Here is a 20640-nt window from a genome sequence, read left to right on the forward strand (position 1 = left end):
ACGCATTAACGATAATGGGATCACAATGGCAAATGGGAAAATCTAATATCCCAATTCATAATGAAATCTTATATTTGCGGGACAAACATCAAACTCAAAATGCTATTTTCCTTATTTAGTCTGCAACATGTGGCTGTCAAATCTTTATTCTGTGTTACTTCCTCTTTGTTAATAAACATTCTTAATATGCACAGACATGCTGGGAGTTGCTGCTGTAGTGTCTCTGAATGAGGCACTTGACCTGGATTGCTTCAGCAATACACCTACCGAAATGTAAATGCAAATGAAAGTGGCTGGGCTGGAGAAAAATGCCGCAGTATTATGGAATCCACGTATCACACCTACTCACTATAGTGTAGATTTATCTGTAATCTCATCTACTCATTACGTAAAATGGAAATGGGAATATCTGTAGGAAAAACATAAAACTTGGCTGATAGCATTTAAGAATGTAAAATAATCACCCTATTATGTAGTAAACCTCATGCTGTTTGACATATATTCAACTAAAATGATTTGTATTGTGAGGGCTGCATCATATGGCTTTAATTTCCTCTCTCCTCTGAGCTCTAAATGTCATACTGGTTGTCACAGCCTACCTGGCCAGTCAGTAGCTAAGCTGATCCAACAAGGTCCAATAAGAAGCAAAGCTGTCATATCCAGTAAAATATTCACTCTTACATGATTAACTGAATGGTGACATGATTGAACTTTATTGGACAAAAGCCGGAAGCCAAAATTAGGATGACATTTTTAATAACAAATCCATCTGTATCAAGAGAAGTTGATATGCGGTGATATACGATTATTAAACGTCGAGCGACTGATTAATAAGAACTTATTCCTTATAATACGATTTATTGGTGTGATTAAAACTTGAAAAACATCTCCCCATTCATTTTATTAGTAGAAACAGTGATACATTTGGAACGAAAATAAACAGTACAATCAATGCAACCATGTGCCTGGATGAGTGTTTGAAAAAGTCATTTTAGTCTTGTATGTTTAAAAGAACAATCCACAATAAGCGGTTTCACTTTAAACAGTTCTGGGTATCCGCGATCACAACGCTGCACAGCTACAAGATAACATTTGCAGTTATGCAAAGCCAACTTTCATAGTTTTATATGCTACGCGGGTAACGCGTTTTCATGGGCGTTCTGTAGCACGTGATGCGGCTCGGAGGCGATGCCTCATAAACATAGAGCCTCCGAGGCGCCGCAAGCCGCAGAAGGTCTGCGTTGTGCGCGCATGAAACTATCCAGCTAGCTATCTGTCAAAACGCAGCATGAGCTTTAATGTGAGCTATCCGTCAGAAACAAAATAATATATCGGCGCTTGTTAATTCTTCAATAGAAATAACGCCCTTAAATAGTTAACGGTTTGTATAGCAGCAAATATTAAGTTATTTATTGGAAAATGGAGAAGACCGCTCATTTTATCAGAGGATTCTATACATGTGGACAAGCTTTTTGAAGGTAATCCACTTTAATTGCTCTTAATTTTTTCCCCCACGTATTACATTACATAGTTATACTTTAATTGCACGTGTTATTAATAATTTATGTACGAAAAGTAGTGTTATGTTCTGCAATGCTGTATTTCTTTTAGATTAAATCGGCCTACAGTATAAGAGAAAAGTCAGGGATTTCTATGGTTTAAAAAAACTGTTTTGTTTGACGTGAAGAATGTAAAACGTAAAATATTTAAATTTTAATTTAAAAATGTATTGTTGATTAGAAACATAAAGCCAATGAAATAAATATTACTCAAGGAACTCAAGGCCATTTTTAACATTTATTGACATGCAGCTTTTTAAAAACAGATTTTTATGTTGACATTTGGATAAATAAATCAATATTATACAAGGGCATGTATACGTAATGTACGCTAGTGTAATTATCCCTACTGTGTTTAATTACTGCCAAGTTCACTTAATGAGTTGAGCCTGGAGTCAAGTTGGATGAGTTTTTATTGGGGTGATTTTTAGGGTGGAATAGAAGAATCCTGTTTCACTGGAAAAGTTACCAAGAAATTACATCATAATTTCCGTATTATTTTATTAGTTTTATTTGTAGGACAAACGTAAATCGCCATAAATAGCATAAAAACATTACAGATGAATTCAACCTTAATAAATTTTATTAATCTTGTGCTATGGTTCATACCATGAACCTAAAAAAAAGTGATCGGTGCGTCCCTCTGGCTATTTTTTTTCTATAGATTAATGCCTTTATACACCAGCAAAAAGCCGAAAACAGGATGAGAGATGCTCGCACCTGGAGGATACACCTAAAATTAAACCCATAAAGAAAAGCAGTAGCTGCCTATATAGATTAATGCGATTCATTTTTTACTATTGTCGATATGGCAGTTATTTCGCGTGGCAGAGGGTTTTCGTTTTATGATTTTTCTAAAAACCTCCATTTAAAGGCTGCTGCAAAATTTCGTCCATAAACCAACAAGTCAATATACCTAATAAAAAAACGTTTTGTCGCAAGTATTTTTATATTAGACTATCATTAACGCAATAATAAAAAATATGGTAATATTACTGACAGAGCAGTAATAATATACTGTTAAATGTGTTACTTGTCTGCAACAAATGAGGTAACAATATTCCGTTTCCCATAGATTGAATTATTGCTGGCAAACAGGTTTGCGGTTAAACGTTTTAGAGTAGGTTACGACGCATTTAAGACTTTGATGTAAAGTTTAGAGCGCGTTTTCATGTAAAATTACATGGTGCGGCAGCGCCGACTGGTGAAGTTTATTTGTAATGACACCTGAGTCAACTTGATAAAAGATTATCCTTTTATTGATTATTTAAGGGTAAATTGTCCATGTTTTTTTTTACTGTAGAAAACCTTTCCCCGACGTTTTCCTTTTTGTCCTCTTAGGTTGTCTTGGGAAAAGTTTCAGGCTTTTTTTTATCTCCAAGAGGCCTAACCATGAAATCTATACTGGATGGTGTAGCTGACACAACCTTCCGAACGATTACTACTGGCCTGCAGTACCTCAGTTCCAATGATGCCATTTACGACGATGCCACCATAGATGCCGACTTCACCAAAGGCATATATTCCGCGCAGAAGCCCCTGTCGGCATTCCGCAGCAATGCCTTCCAGGGGAAAGTGCCGAGCGACGAGGAGCTCATCTTCAAAGGCGTCCCCTTCTATCCCACCAACGTCACCGAGCTTTTCGGCAACAGGAGCGGTGCCACTTTGGGAGGTGACAGTCTCCAGTGTGGGGAGAACTTCATGGACATGGAGTGTTTCATGATCCTGACGCCCAGCCAGCAGCTGGCCGTGGCCGTGATGGCTCTCACTCTGGGCACATTCACCGTTCTTGAGAACTTGGTGATACTCTGCGTGATCCTACAGTCCCACACGCTGCGCTGCCGTCCCTCCTACCATTTCATTGGCAGCCTGGCTGTGGCTGACCTGCTGGGAAGCGTCATCTTCGTCTACAGCTTCCTGGACTTCCATGTGTTGCACAGGAAGGACACCCCCAACGTTTTCCTGTTCAAGCTGGGCGGGGTCACGGCCTCGTTCACCGCTTCGGTGGGGAGCCTCTTTCTCACTGCCATCGATCGCTACATCTCCATTCACAAGCCGCTGTCCTACAAGCGAATTGTCACCAAGACAAAGGCCATCGTTGCCTTCTGTTTGATGTGGGGTATCTCAATCATCATCGCAGTGCTTCCTCTGCTGGGCTGGAACTGTAAGAGACTCAACTCCGTGTGCTCGGACATCTTTCCCCTCATCGATGAGAACTACCTGATGTTTTGGATCGGGGTGACCAGCGTGCTCTTGCTCTTCATCATCTACGCGTACATGTTCATCCTGTGGAAAGCACACCACCATGCAAAACGCATGATTAGGCGAAGCTCCCAAAAGAGCATCATAGTCTACGCTGCAGATGGCACCAAGGTGCAGACCACCCGTCCGGAACAGACACGTATGGACATCCGACTGGCCAAGACGCTAGTGCTCATCCTGGTAGTGCTGATCATCTGCTGGGGTCCTGTCCTGGCCATCATGGTCTATGATCTCTTCTGGAAGATGAACAACTTCACCAAGACGGTCTTTGCCTTCTGCAGCATGCTCTGCTTGTTCAACTCCACAGTCAACCCCGTCATCTACGCCCTCAGGAGCAAAGACTTGCGCCATGCCTTCCTGGGCTTTTTCCAAGCGTGCAGGGGCACCAGTCGGACGTTAGACAACAGCTTGGAATCTGATTACCAGAATGTCAGGAATGCCAGTAGGGCAGCTGAAAGCTGTGTGAAGACCACAGTAAAAATAGCCAAAGTGACCATGTCCATCTCAACCGAGACATCTGCAGAGGCTGTCTGAGAGGCCTTTTGTACTTGTGAACATGGCGGTGACTCACAAGCCCATAATCCCTCAGCGCTCCTCTGAGAGTTATGCGAATTTTACTTAATGGTGGTGACATAACACTGGTAACACGTGGGAAACTGAAAAAATACAGAGGAACTGTGAAAAATCAAGACATGTATATTTTACCTGACAAGTACTAGTGTGTATTAGTACTTGACTAAGTGCCAAAATGTTTGTTAATATGAACTGGGTGAAAGGACTCCTTGTGAAGTGGCCTGAGACATGGATTCGTAATGTTAGATAGGACATCTCATCTTTATTAGTACGGAGGTTTAGTACTAATGTTGTCCAGAATGTTTGTGGTTTTTAATAGGAAGAAGCTGTGTTTTTACTGTGAAACAAGATTCTTAATAATGGAATCTTTAAACTTGCAACAAAGATCGCTCAGTATACTTCATTAGCTATCTTGGCTCATAAAATTGCATTAATGTAAAGCATATCATGACAATATAGAATTCCAATCTCTATGGTGTCAGGATAGATCCTCTAAAAAAAGGTTGGCAAAAACAGGAGACGCAACCTCAATAACTATATGTTTAACAGTTTGGTTATTGAAGATACTATGAATAAAGATGTCATTTTTTGAGAAACTTTGCTAATGTAACTAAACTTGTAGATATTTATTGAATTATATGAAAGGTATGTGTAACATTTCATTAGTGGAAGCACTTATTTTTGATTCGATTTATGAGATTATATTTCTGATTTATGTATACATAAAAGAAGGTATGTACAGAACATATAGTGAAAATAAAGAGAAATGATAACCTCATGGATTAACAGAAAACATGCACCACGCAGGCTGTTCCGCAGCTTTTGATAATGGCAGTCAAAGGTTACCGCTTTAGTATTTAGTTTTTCAATGAAACATGAAATGAGGAGACCAGTGTATGGCGACTGCAGGACATACCAATGGGCAAGCCTGAACTGCGTGTGTCGTAACAGCTCCGCATTTTACTGCATTTCGACTTTGCTACTTTAAGATGTTCACATTGTGTTACAGTATTTTGTTACAGATATAAATTACCTTCATCCAACAAATCTCAAATCCAATAAATTACATTATTTAGAGGAAAAGTATTTGAATTCAGTGTTATTACATAGCATATTACAGTTTACCTTTTTTACAGAATTTAATAGTCCTTCTGAAGAAATTCAGACTAAGTGTGTAAATTTTAAATGTTAAAGATCTGAAACCCTCTCGTCCAGCTTCTACACCATCTATGTAGGAGATTAAAGCAGCATTGCAGTAATCAAACTTGCCTTGTCTAAAGCCATTTATGAGGCTAGTTTGCACGCTCATCTTCTGACACTGGTCAAATACCTATTGATTGTTTTCAATTAACGTTTATCTGACTTGGATGGCAGTGATGCGTATCCCTTTATAAAAAGCAGGATGTACACATTAAAGTCATGTAAACAGGCCAGTCAGAGACCAGTCACACAGACTCACAGATTCCGCACAATTTAGAGTGACTGATCTATACGCACTAACCTTGAACAGCACCTCCATGCTTGTAGGAGGAAAGCCTACAGAAAAATGCTATAGTATAGTTTACATTTCATGGCTACGCAACAGTATTAAAAATGACGTTAGCATTGTGTTAATTGGTTTGTGTCGTAAATCCAGTGTCTGCACAGTGGATGTTTTTGATTGATAGAAATTTTGTTATTCTGTGCTGTAAGTGTGATTACTGTTTTATGTATTAATTTTAACTTTTGTTAGTATAGTGTGCTGGTCACACTAATGTAATCTTTCAAATCCTAATAGTGACCATTTAAATGTTTTGTGTTGTGGTTGTATTTATTATCTTATTATTGTTTAACAGGTAGCAGGCTGGTGAAGTGTTTATGTATTGTTAATGGCTATAAATAGATAAATAATGTGTCTTGCTATCTTGCTTAAAATTGTTGCAATTTATTTTGTTACAGTGAATTTTTCTACTATGTACAAAGTGCAAAATCTTCCCTGGTCCTGGGTTTTGGGATCAAATCAGAAACAGGAATAGTGGAATAGAGAAATAAAGCATTACACAAAAAAATGTATGTGAATTAGCTGTGTTTATTAACAGCTTCTTATGAAATGTAAATTAAAACATTTTTTCACACTCCTTAAAATAATTATATAATTGGATACTTACATTTAAAGATAAAGAAATTCTGCTTTCTGCCTATTCAGCATGTGAAAACAATTAAAATGATAAGGTTCACACCATGCTACTGCTGTCCTTCTGTCGGTACTGAAATTCAACACCTGCTAAGCTTCACACAGAGAATCCAGTAGGGGGTGTGTTCTAATTCGTTGTTCATACTTTCACAGTGCCCTCTTCCAAACCTGTACATCTTTAAATAAAGACACAATTGTCCAAAGTGGAAGCCGTCTGTGTTTTATAGTTTTGTTAAATAATATCCAGAAACAATAGTCGACGCAATAGAAAACATCTTTTCAACAGACGTTTAATCTTTTCTCAAGTTGTTGACAGAGCTATATCGCCCTCCGGTGGACAGTAAGTAATAGGGCCATGTTGACACAAACTACAGCTAGCTTTATTGGAATCAATATTCATATGCAATTTATTAATTACAAAATCTCAAAAGCTTTTGCCCGAATATTTATGTTTACTTAAATATACAGATATTTTTACAAATCTTGAATAGTAGATAACATCTTTGATATTGAATTATAACTGTTGTTCATTGAGAGTTTAGTCATCTTCATAGCCACAAATTGTCATAAATTGTCCGTGGATAATTACACTGTAGGACTTACGAAAGGCAAATTTTAAATCGCAATAAAATATATCAAACAAGTTAACGTAATAGAGATGTATTAAACTATTGCTCGGTTTCAGTGTATCTTTCTAATAAGCTTTACGACTGATATGATTAACTACTACCATTGAAGCTTTTATGCAAAAAGAAGTATGAAGGTTTGAAGTATGAGTTTTTTTTTCTTCGTTCACATATTAGAAGAGGCAGATGAGAAAGTGTAAGGGAGTTACCTTTGGAAATGGGAAATGTTCTGTAAATACGTAAAGCATGAAGTCAGGAAAAACTACAATTGCCTACAGGAGACGACTCGGTCAGCGCCTGCGCTCAGGGACCCGGCTGGAGACTGACGTTGTTGTGGACGCCATGTTAGCCGCTTGAGGGGCGAGATACCGGAACGCAAACGGGAGGGACGGCTGAAGCGAGACGCTCGTCTTCATCCGGCAATGTTTCCCATCTAGCCGAGCAGGAGTGATACGAAGCAGGAAGAGGGCCTGAACTGTACAACGGAAAGTGACCGCACCGAGCAGCAGTTTTCCGCCTTTAGAGAGTCGCTTCCAGTCAGAGTTAGGAGGGTTAGTCCCCTCGGCGCATCTAGCCGCTAAACCCAGGATCTACCCCAGCATCGTTGATTTTAGCTGAACTGGAAAAATGGCTTGCGGAGCTACTTTGAAAAGGACTGTGGATTTCGATCCGTTAATGAGCCCGGCGTCGCCCAAGCGGAGGCGTTGTGCCCCGCTGTCTTCGTCCAGCTCGTCCCCGCAGAAATACCTTCGCATGGAGCCGTCACCTTTCGGCGAGGCGTCGGCCAGACCCAGTACAGGTCGGTACAGCTCGGCATTAAACATTAAAGATTTCAGCGCTCACTGGGGTTTACTAATGCAGCTTGGGGCTGGTTAACGTTCGTGTGATCCAGCGTTAACGGCTGGGTACAACCATCTGACCCACTCAAGCCTCACCGGCTTTTAAAATCTCCAGCCGGTTAGGTTCTTAACCAGCACACCGTCAATGCAGACCCGTGTAGGTAACGGCAAGTCTACTCGGTAACTAGTTGCTTCGAGATTAGAGTCAAATTCCTAGTTACCTCCTCTGAAAAGTAAAGTAATTTACAAGAACTGATTACTGTGTAATGTAGACAAGTCCTACGGAGTTATCAGTACCACTTAGTGGCTTTTAAACCCCCCACACCGCCCTGCTTCCTGGTGAGCAGACGCCATCGGTGCTGATATTTGTTGTCGTCAACGTTGATTTTTAAATCATTTCAGACGAAAATGCATGTTTCATGGGCTCTGTTGCGGTGCCGTCATCCCTGAAAGACTTCAGTATCTGTATGTAACTGGACATGCTGCTAAACAATTTGTAACTTAATTTAGCGTTGCATATTTTCCCGAAGATATGTAATTAGACAGTGGCTCCAATTAACCAGCAGCCTGAATAAAGGGTACACTCTATGTGATAACTTGTGGCGTTGATAGCTGGTGTACCCGCCAAACAAAATATATGTAGTGATTTTAGGCTTATCGAAGTATATTTTCTAAGTTGTGTGCGACACACTAATGGTTTTTGGCCAAGATCTACAGATCACAGGAGTGACATTTGATCTGATGCTCGCAATTATAAGAAAGCTGTTAAAGTATCTTCCTTTGGGTGTGTTTGGTTAATAATCAGCTAACTATTCAGTAAGCAGATTATGATAATTATTTGCAGGTTAATAAGGGACCGTTTTGAGTCATAGGATGCTGTTTACACTGCCATGTGAAAATCACAAACGTTGTTTAGTTATGTGCTGATTGTGTTTTCGTGCTGGTATCTCACACAGGAAGTGGTCTCTCCCCTCCTGTTAGAATGATCTATCTAATCTTGTTTCCAGGCACCTATTCATTTATGGGAAGCTTGTGCACGGTTGCATTATCTCAGTACAAGTAGCCTCTGTCCCCCTTGTTTCTTTGCTATGTTCGGTCAATGCAGTTGGTTTTAATAAAAGTCCTTTATCTGCCACATCACATACGGTTTGTGCAGTGTACATTTATAGGCTTCTATAACAAAAGACAATTGAAGAAAAAGATTTTCCTTGAATTGGTGTGTAGATATATTGTATTTCTAGAGATGGCTATAATGAGACCCTATCAGGAAAGGAAAAAAATTAAGTTGCTTATAACATCTTAGGAAACCATTGCTTTCAGACCAAGTTTCTAAATTAAATGAAATTAAATCTTAAACCGAGCTAACAAAGTACATCAAGCTGGTTGCTTTTAGATTTTTGTCACCCCTAAAATGTCCAGCAAGCTTCTGTGCTCCAGACATGGTTTATGCTCCATTACGAGAAAGTCTTTGCTAAATGAAATATCTGCTGTCTTTAATAGTCTTGTTTTTTCCATTCCCATCTGCCATTAACAAGCAGTAAATGGCCCAATTTAACATTGCTAGCCAATTCAGAGTTCTGTGATATCATAAAGTTAATACTACTTGGAAAAATCGTGTAAAATGATTCTTAAGCCTGTTTTGCTTGTTGACTTCCAGCTGCACATTTGACAGTTTTCATTGTAACACGTGTCACTCAAATAACAGCTTGAAACTGATTTTCTAAACAGGATTGTCACCAGGTGCCGTAAATAGTTTTATTTGTAAGCAGTAGAGCAACTTTGCAGTCTTTTTAGTGGAGTCGAAGCGTTTATCATTTTAGGTAGCTGTTTCTAGATGGTCAAATTGGGGCATAATGAAACTCAATTGGGATGTGTCTCTGGCTAATGGAATCATTGGTACAACTAAGCAGCATGGAGAACATGCAACATTTTGTTTAATTGTAAAAGTCACTGTAGGGTAATACATTTTTCTGGCATTGGGACGGATAGGATCTGTCCACCCTTTTGCTTTTAAATCCCCAGGGAGCAATCTGCTTCCCACAAATAGCAAACAGCTGCCCTCGTTTGAAAATGTACTGTGAAATAAGGAAGCAAACCGAACCGAGGGATGTTTCATGTTGCATGTGTTTGCAGTTTTTCAAAGATTTATAGCATAGAAAAAAAACAACTGTGTAGTATAGCAGAAATTTAACAAAGTGGCATGTAATTGTAATCATGTTACCAATATCAGGGTTGGTGTGTACAGTAAGGAAGCTCTCACGTATTTGATTACACCACCATGTGGGATAGTCATACTGAACAATAATTGCCCAGCTCCTCCCTAACCGTCTCTAGTTTAAGTGGAACGTAATTTACGAAATAATTAGTAGTATTTCCAATGAAATTAAATTCCCAGACAAACTTGATACTTTCCAGTGGGTGGGTGGTTTCCGTTGCTAAAAGTGCTTACTGCCACATTTCTGTCCCACGTTCCCCAGAGCAAATCCTGTATAGCATAAAACAAGAATATAAACGCATGCAGAAGAGGCGTCATGTGGAAAACAGCTTTCAGCAGTCAGATGCCTGTTGCTCCCCAGATTCTCCTCCGCTTCCCTCTGTCCTGAGTGGACCCACGCTGCCAGGTAACCCGCGTCTGTTGTCCGTGTTGACATTTGCTGGAGTCAACCTAATGGGTTCAAGCACTTTGTAATAGTCTTAATTTAAAAGTGCTAGTTGAGACAATAGCATTTGGACAGTTGAGAAAAATGGATTTGGTGCTGCTTACATTTTTCTCCATTTGTTTTTTTTGTTAGACACAAGCTGAAATAGGTAACAGTGTATGAAACCACTTCGACCACTAGAGATCATGCAGCATTGCCTTTGTGTTTACAAAAATGCTCTGCTTTTTGGTTGTGTGACGGAAAAGTACTTTTATAGAGAATTTGATGGGTGTTGAGCAATTGTTCATGGGTGCTAGCTTCCCTTCTCAAAGAAGGGGACGGATATCTTAAAAATAACTTGCATTGTAAGCATCTATGAGCTGGAGAAAGGGCTGATGTTATTTTGAATACAAAGTCCACTTGGATTTCTTGAGAGAGCTAGTGGTCTCTCTCACTGTGTGAAAATATTCCCTCCATACCAATTAATCAATGAAGATTAGAATTCAAACATTTGAATAAGCAGGCAATTAGTGCATCACCAAGACCATCGACATGATGTAGTGTAGAAAACAGTCCACAGATAACTACCTGAATACAATATTCAAGTGACTGCTCTGTAAGCATGACGCATATCGATTGTAGGGTCATTGACAGGAAAAGGTCAAAGATCTGACTTTGCTTCTCAGTAACATGTTGATGATAATCCATTACAGGGCTTAACCTTTTGAAAAAATCTCTCAAGGTACGTTGTCTGGAGCATCATCACCAACTAGGAAAGAGCAGCCTTTATTTACATTAAGACAAGTAGGAATGATCTGCGAACGTCTGTTGAATGAACGTGAAGACAAGGTCCGAGAGGAGTATGAGGAGATACTGACCTCAAAGCTAGCAGGTATGTTGGCTTGATGGTAAAATCTTCCAGCTTGGTATCATGGAGCCACATTCTCCTTAAGATGACGTTACATTTCTCTCTGCCTTTTATAGAACAATATGATGCTTTTGTGAAGTTCACACATGACCAACTGATGCGACGATTTGGAGAGCAACCTTCTAGTTGTAAGTTATTTACAGTAAAGTTACTTTAATCGATGGATGATCTCAAATATTTGAGTTTGATGCATCAATATCTTTTGGTGTCTGGATCGTAGGTCATTGCTTTGTCGAGAGGCTAATTTGTTAGTTTTTGTTTCCAGATGTATCCTGAGGAAAACCCCAGTGACAGCTGTGGGTGCCCCTTTGCTCTACGACTGCAGCGAACCGTTACAACGGATTGTCACAACATTTACAGAGACGTTTGATGTAGGAATGGTAGCAATGCCATTGTCTCCCCTTTGGACACAGGCTGCTTGACGCTTCCTGTCAGTGATGTAAAACAAAAATCGCAGCGAGGGGCTTCCTGAAGTAACTGCGCATACGGACATTGCTCTTAATTCCTACCAGTGGCCTGTGGCATTAGCTGTATTAATATTGTTCTTTAGCTCCTGATTGATTTTCTTCCCCCCCCCCCATTCCATTTTTTTTATGTGTACCATAGCAGTGTAGCATAGTGTGGGGTTTTTTTTTTGGAGGTCAGTCCATAAAGACTGATTGGGCTGAAGACAAGTAGCTGCAGGTAGCCCCCGGCCTTGTCGTCTTTAGTGTCCCGCAGGTTACGATAAGCATTTCTGCATAGCAAGTCATATGGTGGACAAGTTACCTCCCCCGGTTATTTATTTTGATCTTGTTCTTTTAATTGCCCTTACATGGACTTCAATAAAAAAAATAATAAAGTTACATTAAGCACACAGTGAGACCTTTCTATACAGCCCTTTAGAAATCATTTAAACTTTGCATTCTGGTTTGGATATTTGGGTCTCATTTTATTGGATGTTTTAGGCCACCACTGGCCATTTTCAGGCTTGGCAGCCCCCCCAGGTTAACCGTGCCACATGATCAGTCTTCTGCTTCGTGGATTTTATGAAGCCCAGGAACTCCAGTTCTGACACAGCTCGAATGAAACGAGCACTTCGAACAGTTAAGGAGAAAGCTGTTCCATTGAGGGGGGCCCTTCGTTTCCAGAAAGGTCCATACCACTGCATTACCGGATTATGTAAACAGACACTGACACACAGACCTCTGCACCTCAGCTTGAATGGGCCCATTAAGTGAAAAGCCTCCACAACATAGAAAGGATACTGTTTCATTTCATCAACTTGTCCTTCTGCTGAGTCTGGATCCTGGCCATCAGCAGCGGTAGCAACAGTACAGTAAGCCTGCAACAAAAGACACAGCAGTTTTCCTGTCTCTCCCCCCAATGCTGTTTGACTTCTGCTGCAGCTAGATATGAAATTCCTTCAGCAACCTAGCTGGTAACAAGCCTATAGCCAGTTTCGCAACTCACCTGCAGCCAGTCGTACAAGTTTATAAGCCTGCCACATTCCAGATGCAGCTTGTAGATGATGCAGATGTCAGGTGCCGCCCTGGAGATGGTACCTCCTTCACTCTTCAGAGCTTCATTCTGCCAGTATGAATCACTGTGAGTTTAGTTCGTTTTGAGCGGGTGGTGAAACGCTGTGAATGGAAGAGTCACCTGCAGGTAGTAGTAGGGGTGACAGAGTGCAGTCTGAATGGAGGTTCGAGGCGTGGCGTTGAGGTGTCGGCGCACGGTGGCAGAAGAGCTATAGTAGAATATCTCGTACAGCGGCTGAGATTCTGGAGGCAGGAGGTGCATTCTGGGTACAGGATAAATAAGTTGTACTGCAGCCATCTTAGTATTGAAACCAGTGACCCGTCAAACATTTCACTTACTTGACCAGACTATCCAGATAGTCCACTGTGTGGTTCCTGAGAACCTCATATGGTGTTTTCGACTTGTTCCTGCGAGTCTCTCTCATCTCCATCAGAGTCTGAAAGATGAGAGAATAGCGCTTGGAATGAGGTACTTTATGGCACAGATGCCCCAACTGAATATGAATTTTCTGGAGGGCCGTTCATTCAGAACCTTCTGAAGGTGGAACAAGTCTGTCTTCTGGAGACTTTTTCCTGAGGAAGATTCCTGCTCACTCTCGCAGGAAATGGTTTCATCACTGAGCTCTGTAAAGCCAAAGTTAGATTAAAATAGGTTAACATTTCTCTAGGTACGGTACAATAACAAATCAAGCAGTTATTTCAGATAGCTGCACGGGGACATTTTAGTATAGCGATCAGCTTACGGTCAAGCGTTTTTAACTTGGCGATGATGTCTTTCAGTTGGTGCGCCACTTCTTTTACTGTCTTTGTCATCCCAGGTTGTAGAACCTCAAGACACTTCTGCAGAACAGCAACCAGCTCATCTTTTGCAAGCATCCTGCAAGAGATTTAGCAGGGTGCAAGTATTCAAAGTCACCGTACACCATCCCTTAAACTATCCCCAAATAAATGCTCAGGTTGAAACTTCAGTGCAGCTAGCTAACGTGTTTACAGTCTCTCTCCCTCAGAGAACACAAAATGATTCCTTTAAATGAGTGGTAAATAAATAAAGGAACAGTAAAATTCAGCTTACCTGAGGAGCTGCATTGCAGATTCATACTCCTCATTCTCCCACACGTTATTTTCAAGACACAAAACGTGTAGCTCTCGGATCTGAGTACAGGGCACATGGTATCGTGCTAAAGAACTCCGCAAAAGACAAACCCAGCCCGTAATTTTTCAGCTATAAGTACATGCGGGGGCTTTCGACTTGTTTTTTCATTGAACAAGTTCTAAAATACACCAGGGAGCAGGAGCTTCGGTCTGTAGATGATAGTCAACTCCTGACTGTAATGGGGGGGGGGGGGGGGGGCACTGAATGACCATGTCTGGATCAACGGTCACTGGAGTGGATAGAGGTTCTTATTAAATGCCTTGCATGAGTGCTGACCTGCCTTCCTAGAGGGAACTTGGGAAGAGAGGAGGTGAGGAGGTGAAGACATCTCAGAATGGGGTAGAAGTTCCTGTGGTAGCTGCAGAGATCCTTTAATAAGTTCTTGGTCACCTCCTTTAAAAACAACATATACATACGTGTGTGTATATTTTATATTTATATATTTTATATATACATATATATTTTTTTCTCTTCCAAAATACACATGGAAAAAAAACATGACTGACTACATGTTCTCTTTAAGAGAAGTTTACCTTTACATGGTCATCACTGGTTAGCAGCTTTACTTGTTCTTGAGGCTCCTGCTTCTCCACATATCTGGGGGGGGTAACAGGAGGGGGAAAAGGCAGCCGTTACACCAACCCGATCCTCACGAGCCAAGGTCCGGTTCGTTTTTAGGCACCGCAGTGCAACCCTGCCCCGACAAAAAAAAATGCCGACTGGCTCCTGAGACCTCATGACGGAAGGCAGCTGTAGGATCTTCTCCACGTCCTCGTGGCTGAGCTGCAGCAGCTGGGCGAGGGCTTCCTCCTCCTCACAGCAAAGCGCGCTCAAAGGCTGGCCAAAGAAGTGCTCAAATAGGGCAAGCTGTAACAGGAAGACCACAACAAAGAGAGAACGGTTTCTTCAGGCTGTGTTTGACCATAGTGATGCCACCCGCAGGGCTTCTCTGCCGCTTCTCCCCAACATCACAGGTCAAAATGCGAAGTAGAGCCAGAAAAGTACAGAAGAAAACAGGACGATAAGAATTACAAGTTGTAGGTAATTGATGTATTTGCGCAACTCTAATGAACCAAGCTGCGGGATAGGGAAAGTATTCTCAGCAGGTCATACCAGCTGCAGTTCAGACCAGGAAATCCACCTGAAGCTAAGCAGGTTTGGCCCTGGCTAGTACTTGGATGGGGGACCAACTAGGAAAGCCGGGGTGCTGCTGGAAGAGGTGTTGGTGTTGGTGTGGCCGGCAGGTTAGATAGTCCTGTGATCTGTGTGGGTCCCAATACCCCACTGCAATGAGTGAAACATAAAACTGCGGTCCTGACTCTGAGGTCATAAAAATATCACTGGGCATCTTTCAAAAGAGTAGTGGTGGCTTGCTGGTGTCCTGGCTAAAACTGCCCACTACGGCCCTATCAGATCAGGCCTCCTAATCATCCGCTATATCTAACTGGTGAATTCTCTCCTGCCCCTTCACCACATTAGCATACTGGCACAGAACTGCTGCTATTGCATCATCCAGGTGGGTGACACATGGTGGTGGTGCTGGTTGAAGTGGCTTCCCATTGGTTTGGTGAAGTGCTTGAAAAGTGCTGTATAAATGTAGCTTTCATTCAATCGGTACCTCCAACCCAATGCTCAGGCTGCACAAGAGATATGACACACAAAATATAGAAAATATATGGGTTAAAGTACGATATTAGTTTCCAGTTAGAGGATTACCTGCAGACCTCGGATAAAGTTGCACACAGAAAAGTCATGGTAGAGAAAGATTCCCACCAGAACCTTTAGCACCTTCCCACTGATCTTGAAAGGAAACTTGGAAGTCAGCACCAACTGAGGAGGTAAACAAATCAACTACTGAAATACATTTGTGATTTAAAATAATTCATAATTTCCTATGGACATCTATAGCAGCAATGCAAGACCGCAATAAATAAGCCCATTTCAGTTACCTTGTCAATGACTGTGGCCAGATGCTGGGTGCAGGACAGAGACTGAAAGAGCTCAATACACAACAGGGAGCTCACAGAGTGGGGCAGCATTCGCTGAATGGTGCTGGGGGATGTGGCGATACCGAAGACAAACACTAGAGGGAGCTGCTGAATGTACTGACTGTCAAGATCACAAGAACCCACAATCAAGATACGACCATCAAAATTTAACTTAAAAGGTGCCTATGAGTGATTAGCTCAGTACCTGCATATGACAATGAAATCCTGCAGCACTTGGGGGCTAAATGCCTCCAGGTCTTTGAAGATCACTACTAGAGGGGGTTTCTTTGGGAAATCAGGCCCTGAGCTGCTGCGCTTCTTCCCAGGAGACTTGATACAGGATTTCTACAACGAACCAGGTGAGCACAACACACACTGAAAACTTTTACACCTTTTGGGTAGGAATATCTAACACCACAATCATTTTGTGCTAACCTGCTCAGTTACATGCCGCACTACTAATGATGGCAGCGTTATACCTTGTTCACGTTCTGGTACCAGTCACAAAGAATGCTGAGAGTGCAGTAGACCCCCTTCCGTGGAAGTTCACTGATCTGATACCCAGACTCCTCTTCTGTGTCATCCTCATCGAGGGCCACGCTGCCCCCCATCAGCCTCTGCATGACTTTCTGCATCAGATGTTGTAGTGCTGGAGGGAAATTAAACACAAATCAATGAACAGACGCGACCAAGCGGTCTACAAACTCCAGCATCGGTGTCTTTTCATCCTCTTTCGTTTTAGAGGTGTGTATTTCTTCATAGGCCATTTTTATCATATTCCCCCTTCTATAGTCGAATCTGTTTAGAGCCTCCACATACCTCCACACTCCTTAGCCTGAACGGAAGCCACAAACGGTGACACGGACTCCCTCAGCAAATCAGACAGGCTCTGAAACGTCACGTCATGGTCTGGCACATTTACACCTTAAAAGGACAAAGTTGGTCACTTACAACCTTTCTATTGAATGTATTTTTCTAATGGATGTAGGGATTTTATAGAAGAAAACTTACTGAACAGCAACATTAGTCTACGGTTATGTATACACCTTAACCTGGCTTTACTACAGAGCAGTATTTCCCAATCCATGTTTTTGCTCCCTCCGAGCTCCCTGCCACACCTGGAGCTGAGAGGGAGCAAAAACGTGGACTGTCTGTGGGTGCCTGAGGACCAGACCAGGAAACACTGCTGTAAATTATTATTATCATTATTATTGATTATTTTATTTTTTAAAAAGGGGTTCAGATTGCAGCTAGAAAATGGCGAGGTCTTCAGTGTTCCTCACCCAGAACCAGTGCGGCTGTGGGGATTTCACTGGCCCGCATGCGCGATTCCCAACCATCAGCTCTGGACTGAAAGCTGGCCACAGACTTTCTGATGAACTCAAGTAGACTGTCCAGGACCTTTTTGTTTAAATCATCCTGCACGATCTAAGGGGGGGGGGGGGAATTAAATAGAAAACAGTAACAGAGGTCAAATTTGACTGTCACCAACTTCAGAGGTTTATCCAAACTCACTTAGACTGGCAGTTAATTGGAACACTTAAATAATTACATAGGACAAAACAGAAAAGCATCCAACCTCTCATTACCATTACAGCAATCTGCCCTAATGAATCTGATGCTGACTGTAAATGCACTGCATTTACTCTTCTCTCACCTGCACTTCCTCCTTCATGTCCTGCCACTGTGACTGGAAAAGCTGAAACCGCAGTCTGCTGTTCTCTGGATTTTCACTTCCATCTATAAAGTAGTCCTCTGGGATTAAAAGCAAACAAACGATGAAACACCAGCATGACAATACAACATCCTTCATGATGTAATATTAATATTAGTAATATTAGTATTCATAATTAAACATACACTCGTTAATATGAGGTTAGCGATAGATGAACTATTTTCATTTGGCCTCTTGGAGTAGAATATTGTTGTCACCACTTTTACATACATTATTTAGCATAATTTTCTTTCTACGATTCCTGTTTCTCAAGCTGCTAAATCAAAGGCTAGACCCGTCAACTAGTTTTGCGTTTCTCAAACTTATTTGACCTGGGGAGCAGTCATGTCAGGCTTTGGGGCTGCAGGGCCCTGTATAAATGACTACCCCCCACGTATGCATATCCGCATAGATACAACGATAGATATTATTACTATAAATAATGATATTATAATTATTATTATACCTGACCTGACTGAATTTTGATTGGTGCAGAAACGAGGCTCCGCAGATGTAGTTGTAACTAGTTGTAAGCATCAGCTTTGAAAATACGGTTTTATATATACAGGTCTGGAAAAAAAATTGAGACCATTCTATATTTTTAAACAAATCTGCATTTTTAAATCATGGTTTAATCCTGGTTCTGCTGGCAGAAGGCTACACTGGAGGCAGGCTGCTTCCAGGCTCAAAGTTTCTAAAACAGCAGGACACAAGAAGCAGGAGACACTGACAATAACCAAAAACCAGACGAGTAGAGGGCAGAAGCAACTTTCTAATGCCAGAGATGACCGTCAAGTTATCCGGATGACATCAAGTGACCTTCAAAACGAATGGGAAACTTTAAGTGCAGGTGTGAAGTGCACTGCTAGGACAAGTTCGTATCAGGCTCCTATAGAAGAAGGACTGAAGTCCCTTAAAGCAAGGAAGATGCGCTTCAGTAATGAGAAACAGGGAAGAGCCAGGCTGGAATTTGCTATATATATATATATAATAAAAGAGGGTGGAACTTTCTTATTAAAATTACCACACACATCTGAGCAGTTTTCGTGTCCCTTTAATATTTTTAGGATGTGTAAAAGGCGATTGACACTGACACACATACGGACTTCAGAAAAGTCTGCCTTGCAATTTTACAAACACCAATTAGTTCTCACCTGCACTTGCACAAGTTTTCCTCTTCTTAGAAGTCGGCTTGAAGACAAAGCAGCCCTAAAAACATACATTCGTATTAATGCCTGAAGTCCGCAAAATCCACGATGCTAATCATTTTACAGTATTACTTGTTGTTTAGTTTATTTTGACATTACCTTAGACACAGAAGAAGTAGTCATTTCTATACAGAGATTAAAATAACATCAGTTTATTTACATGCACTTAGCATGCAAACTAAACAGCAAACTAACAGCAAAAGACGTCCTTAAAAAGAGCTTCCCGCGTTTGGCGTAAGAGGTCATCTGTCATCCAAAGCAGTGAAATCATTGGACAATCCTGGTGTGTTAGAGTTCAAAGGTCATGTTACAGAAACGTTTCCAGGTCTTCGAATGTTTATTCGGATATTTGCTTTCTGTCCATTAGGGTTGTAATCGCTTTTATGGTTTGTCTTATAAATGGGAGTCACGTTGTGTATTTTTCACGCAAATCAAAATAAGATTTGATAATCAAAATGATAAGGTTGGTTTCTGAATCATTCCAGAGTCTTCAGTCAGTTCCGAGTTTTTGCGAAGTTCAGTCGTCAGTCTAATGTGGGAATGTGCGTTTCTTTTTCCATTTTCCTTTAATGTTTTTTCCAAGCCTTTACTTTTAAACTTATACGATGTGTCTGTAGCGCTGTAACACTAGGATTTATGCTCAGAATTAATTAATAATTATAAACTAGCGGAAAAGCCCTGCAGACAACGTCTAAACTGGTCAATTGCATGCATGTTCACAAATGGTGATTTTTGTACATTTTTGTAGGTTATACGAAATTACAGGATTTATTTTATGTATTGAGTTGCCAGTTCTCGTGCATCTGGCGTGATTCTCAGGCTTTCAGACTCATGCGAGAACTCAAATCTGTATAAACTTACAATTAGCTACATCAAAAGGCGCTGGGGTAGTTTGCAACCCCCACAGGCTATTTATAATGTAAAAAAAGGTGCATACATGTAAACTGCAAATGTGTGTGTAGACTTGTCTGCAACTGACAGTCTAACGCCATTCAGCAGACCGAAGCTGGCAACCCTGCTAATATCTCGTGCACTGCTGGTTAGGATATAAAGCTGTTCCCCGTTGTATGTGCCGAGACCCCAAGTCCATAACTGAAACCGCGGATAGTGTTGAACTCTATGTATACTATGTTTTTCCCTATACATACTTACCTTTGATACAGGTCTATTTATAAACACAATAATAAAAATAAAGGCACAATAACAAATTAACAACAATAACTAATAATAAAATACAACAATTATAACAATATACTGGCATTAAAGTTATATAAATGCGGTCTGTCTCTAAAGTGCGAATAGCATATACACATATAGCATGTCTGCGCTGGACAAAGGTGTTAGTCACGTCCCGGGCGGGACGTTGCGCTATTTAAAACTTATGAGTTATTGTTGGAATTTTCAAGTTAATATTTCTGTAACATGGATAAGGGGGACCGCTTTAATTAGGTAGTTAGA

The 20640-nt window shown here is 41.0% G+C and overlaps 3 protein-coding genes across 4 annotated transcripts; 2 read left to right on the top strand and 1 right to left on the bottom strand.

Moving 5' to 3' along the window:
* The first annotated feature begins 1224 nt into the window (after positions 1-1224).
* On the top strand, positions 1225-6776 carry LOC125707061 (cannabinoid receptor type 1A-like). Of its 2 annotated transcripts, none has more exons than XM_048973946.1 (2): positions 1225-1478; positions 2863-6776. In XM_048973946.1, exon 2 carries the CDS (start codon positions 2952-2954, stop codon positions 4353-4355), a length of 1404 nt encoding a protein of 467 aa, XP_048829903.1. In that variant the 5' UTR covers positions 1225-1478; positions 2863-2951; the 3' UTR covers positions 4356-6776. The 2 variants fall into 2 exon arrangements, with proteins under 2 accessions (XP_048829903.1, XP_048829901.1); XM_048973944.1 differs by having other exon boundaries at positions 2901-6776.
* A 665-nt stretch (positions 6777-7441) lies between these two features.
* Positions 7442-12444, top strand: LOC125707076 (akirin-2-like). The gene is made up of 5 exons (XM_048973967.1): positions 7442-7992; positions 10510-10653; positions 11414-11563; positions 11656-11727; positions 11865-12444. Exons 1-5 carry the CDS (start codon positions 7821-7823, stop codon positions 11873-11875), a joined length of 549 nt encoding a protein of 182 aa, XP_048829924.1. The 5' UTR covers positions 7442-7820; the 3' UTR covers positions 11876-12444.
* Positions 12445-12503: 59 nt separating this feature from the next.
* orc3 (origin recognition complex, subunit 3) lies at positions 12504-19424 on the bottom strand. Its single transcript, XM_048973936.1, has 20 exons — positions 19282-19424; positions 19129-19183; positions 17918-18015; positions 17544-17688; positions 17080-17184; positions 16740-16909; positions 16466-16605; positions 16222-16381; positions 15989-16102; positions 15006-15139; positions 14806-14869; positions 14549-14665; positions 14192-14271; positions 13863-13996; positions 13652-13743; positions 13459-13556; positions 13241-13382; positions 13052-13168; positions 12847-12923; positions 12504-12675 (listed from the first exon to the last, which is right to left on the bottom strand). Exons 1-20 carry the CDS (start codon positions 19303-19305, stop codon positions 12564-12566), a joined length of 2178 nt encoding a protein of 725 aa, XP_048829893.1. The 5' UTR covers positions 19306-19424; the 3' UTR covers positions 12504-12563.
* Positions 19425-20640: the final 1216 nt, after the last annotated feature.

Source organism: Brienomyrus brachyistius, chromosome 14, assembly GCF_023856365.1.
Source record: "Brienomyrus brachyistius isolate T26 chromosome 14, BBRACH_0.4, whole genome shotgun sequence".
NCBI lineage: Eukaryota > Metazoa > Chordata > Actinopteri > Osteoglossiformes > Mormyridae > Brienomyrus > Brienomyrus brachyistius.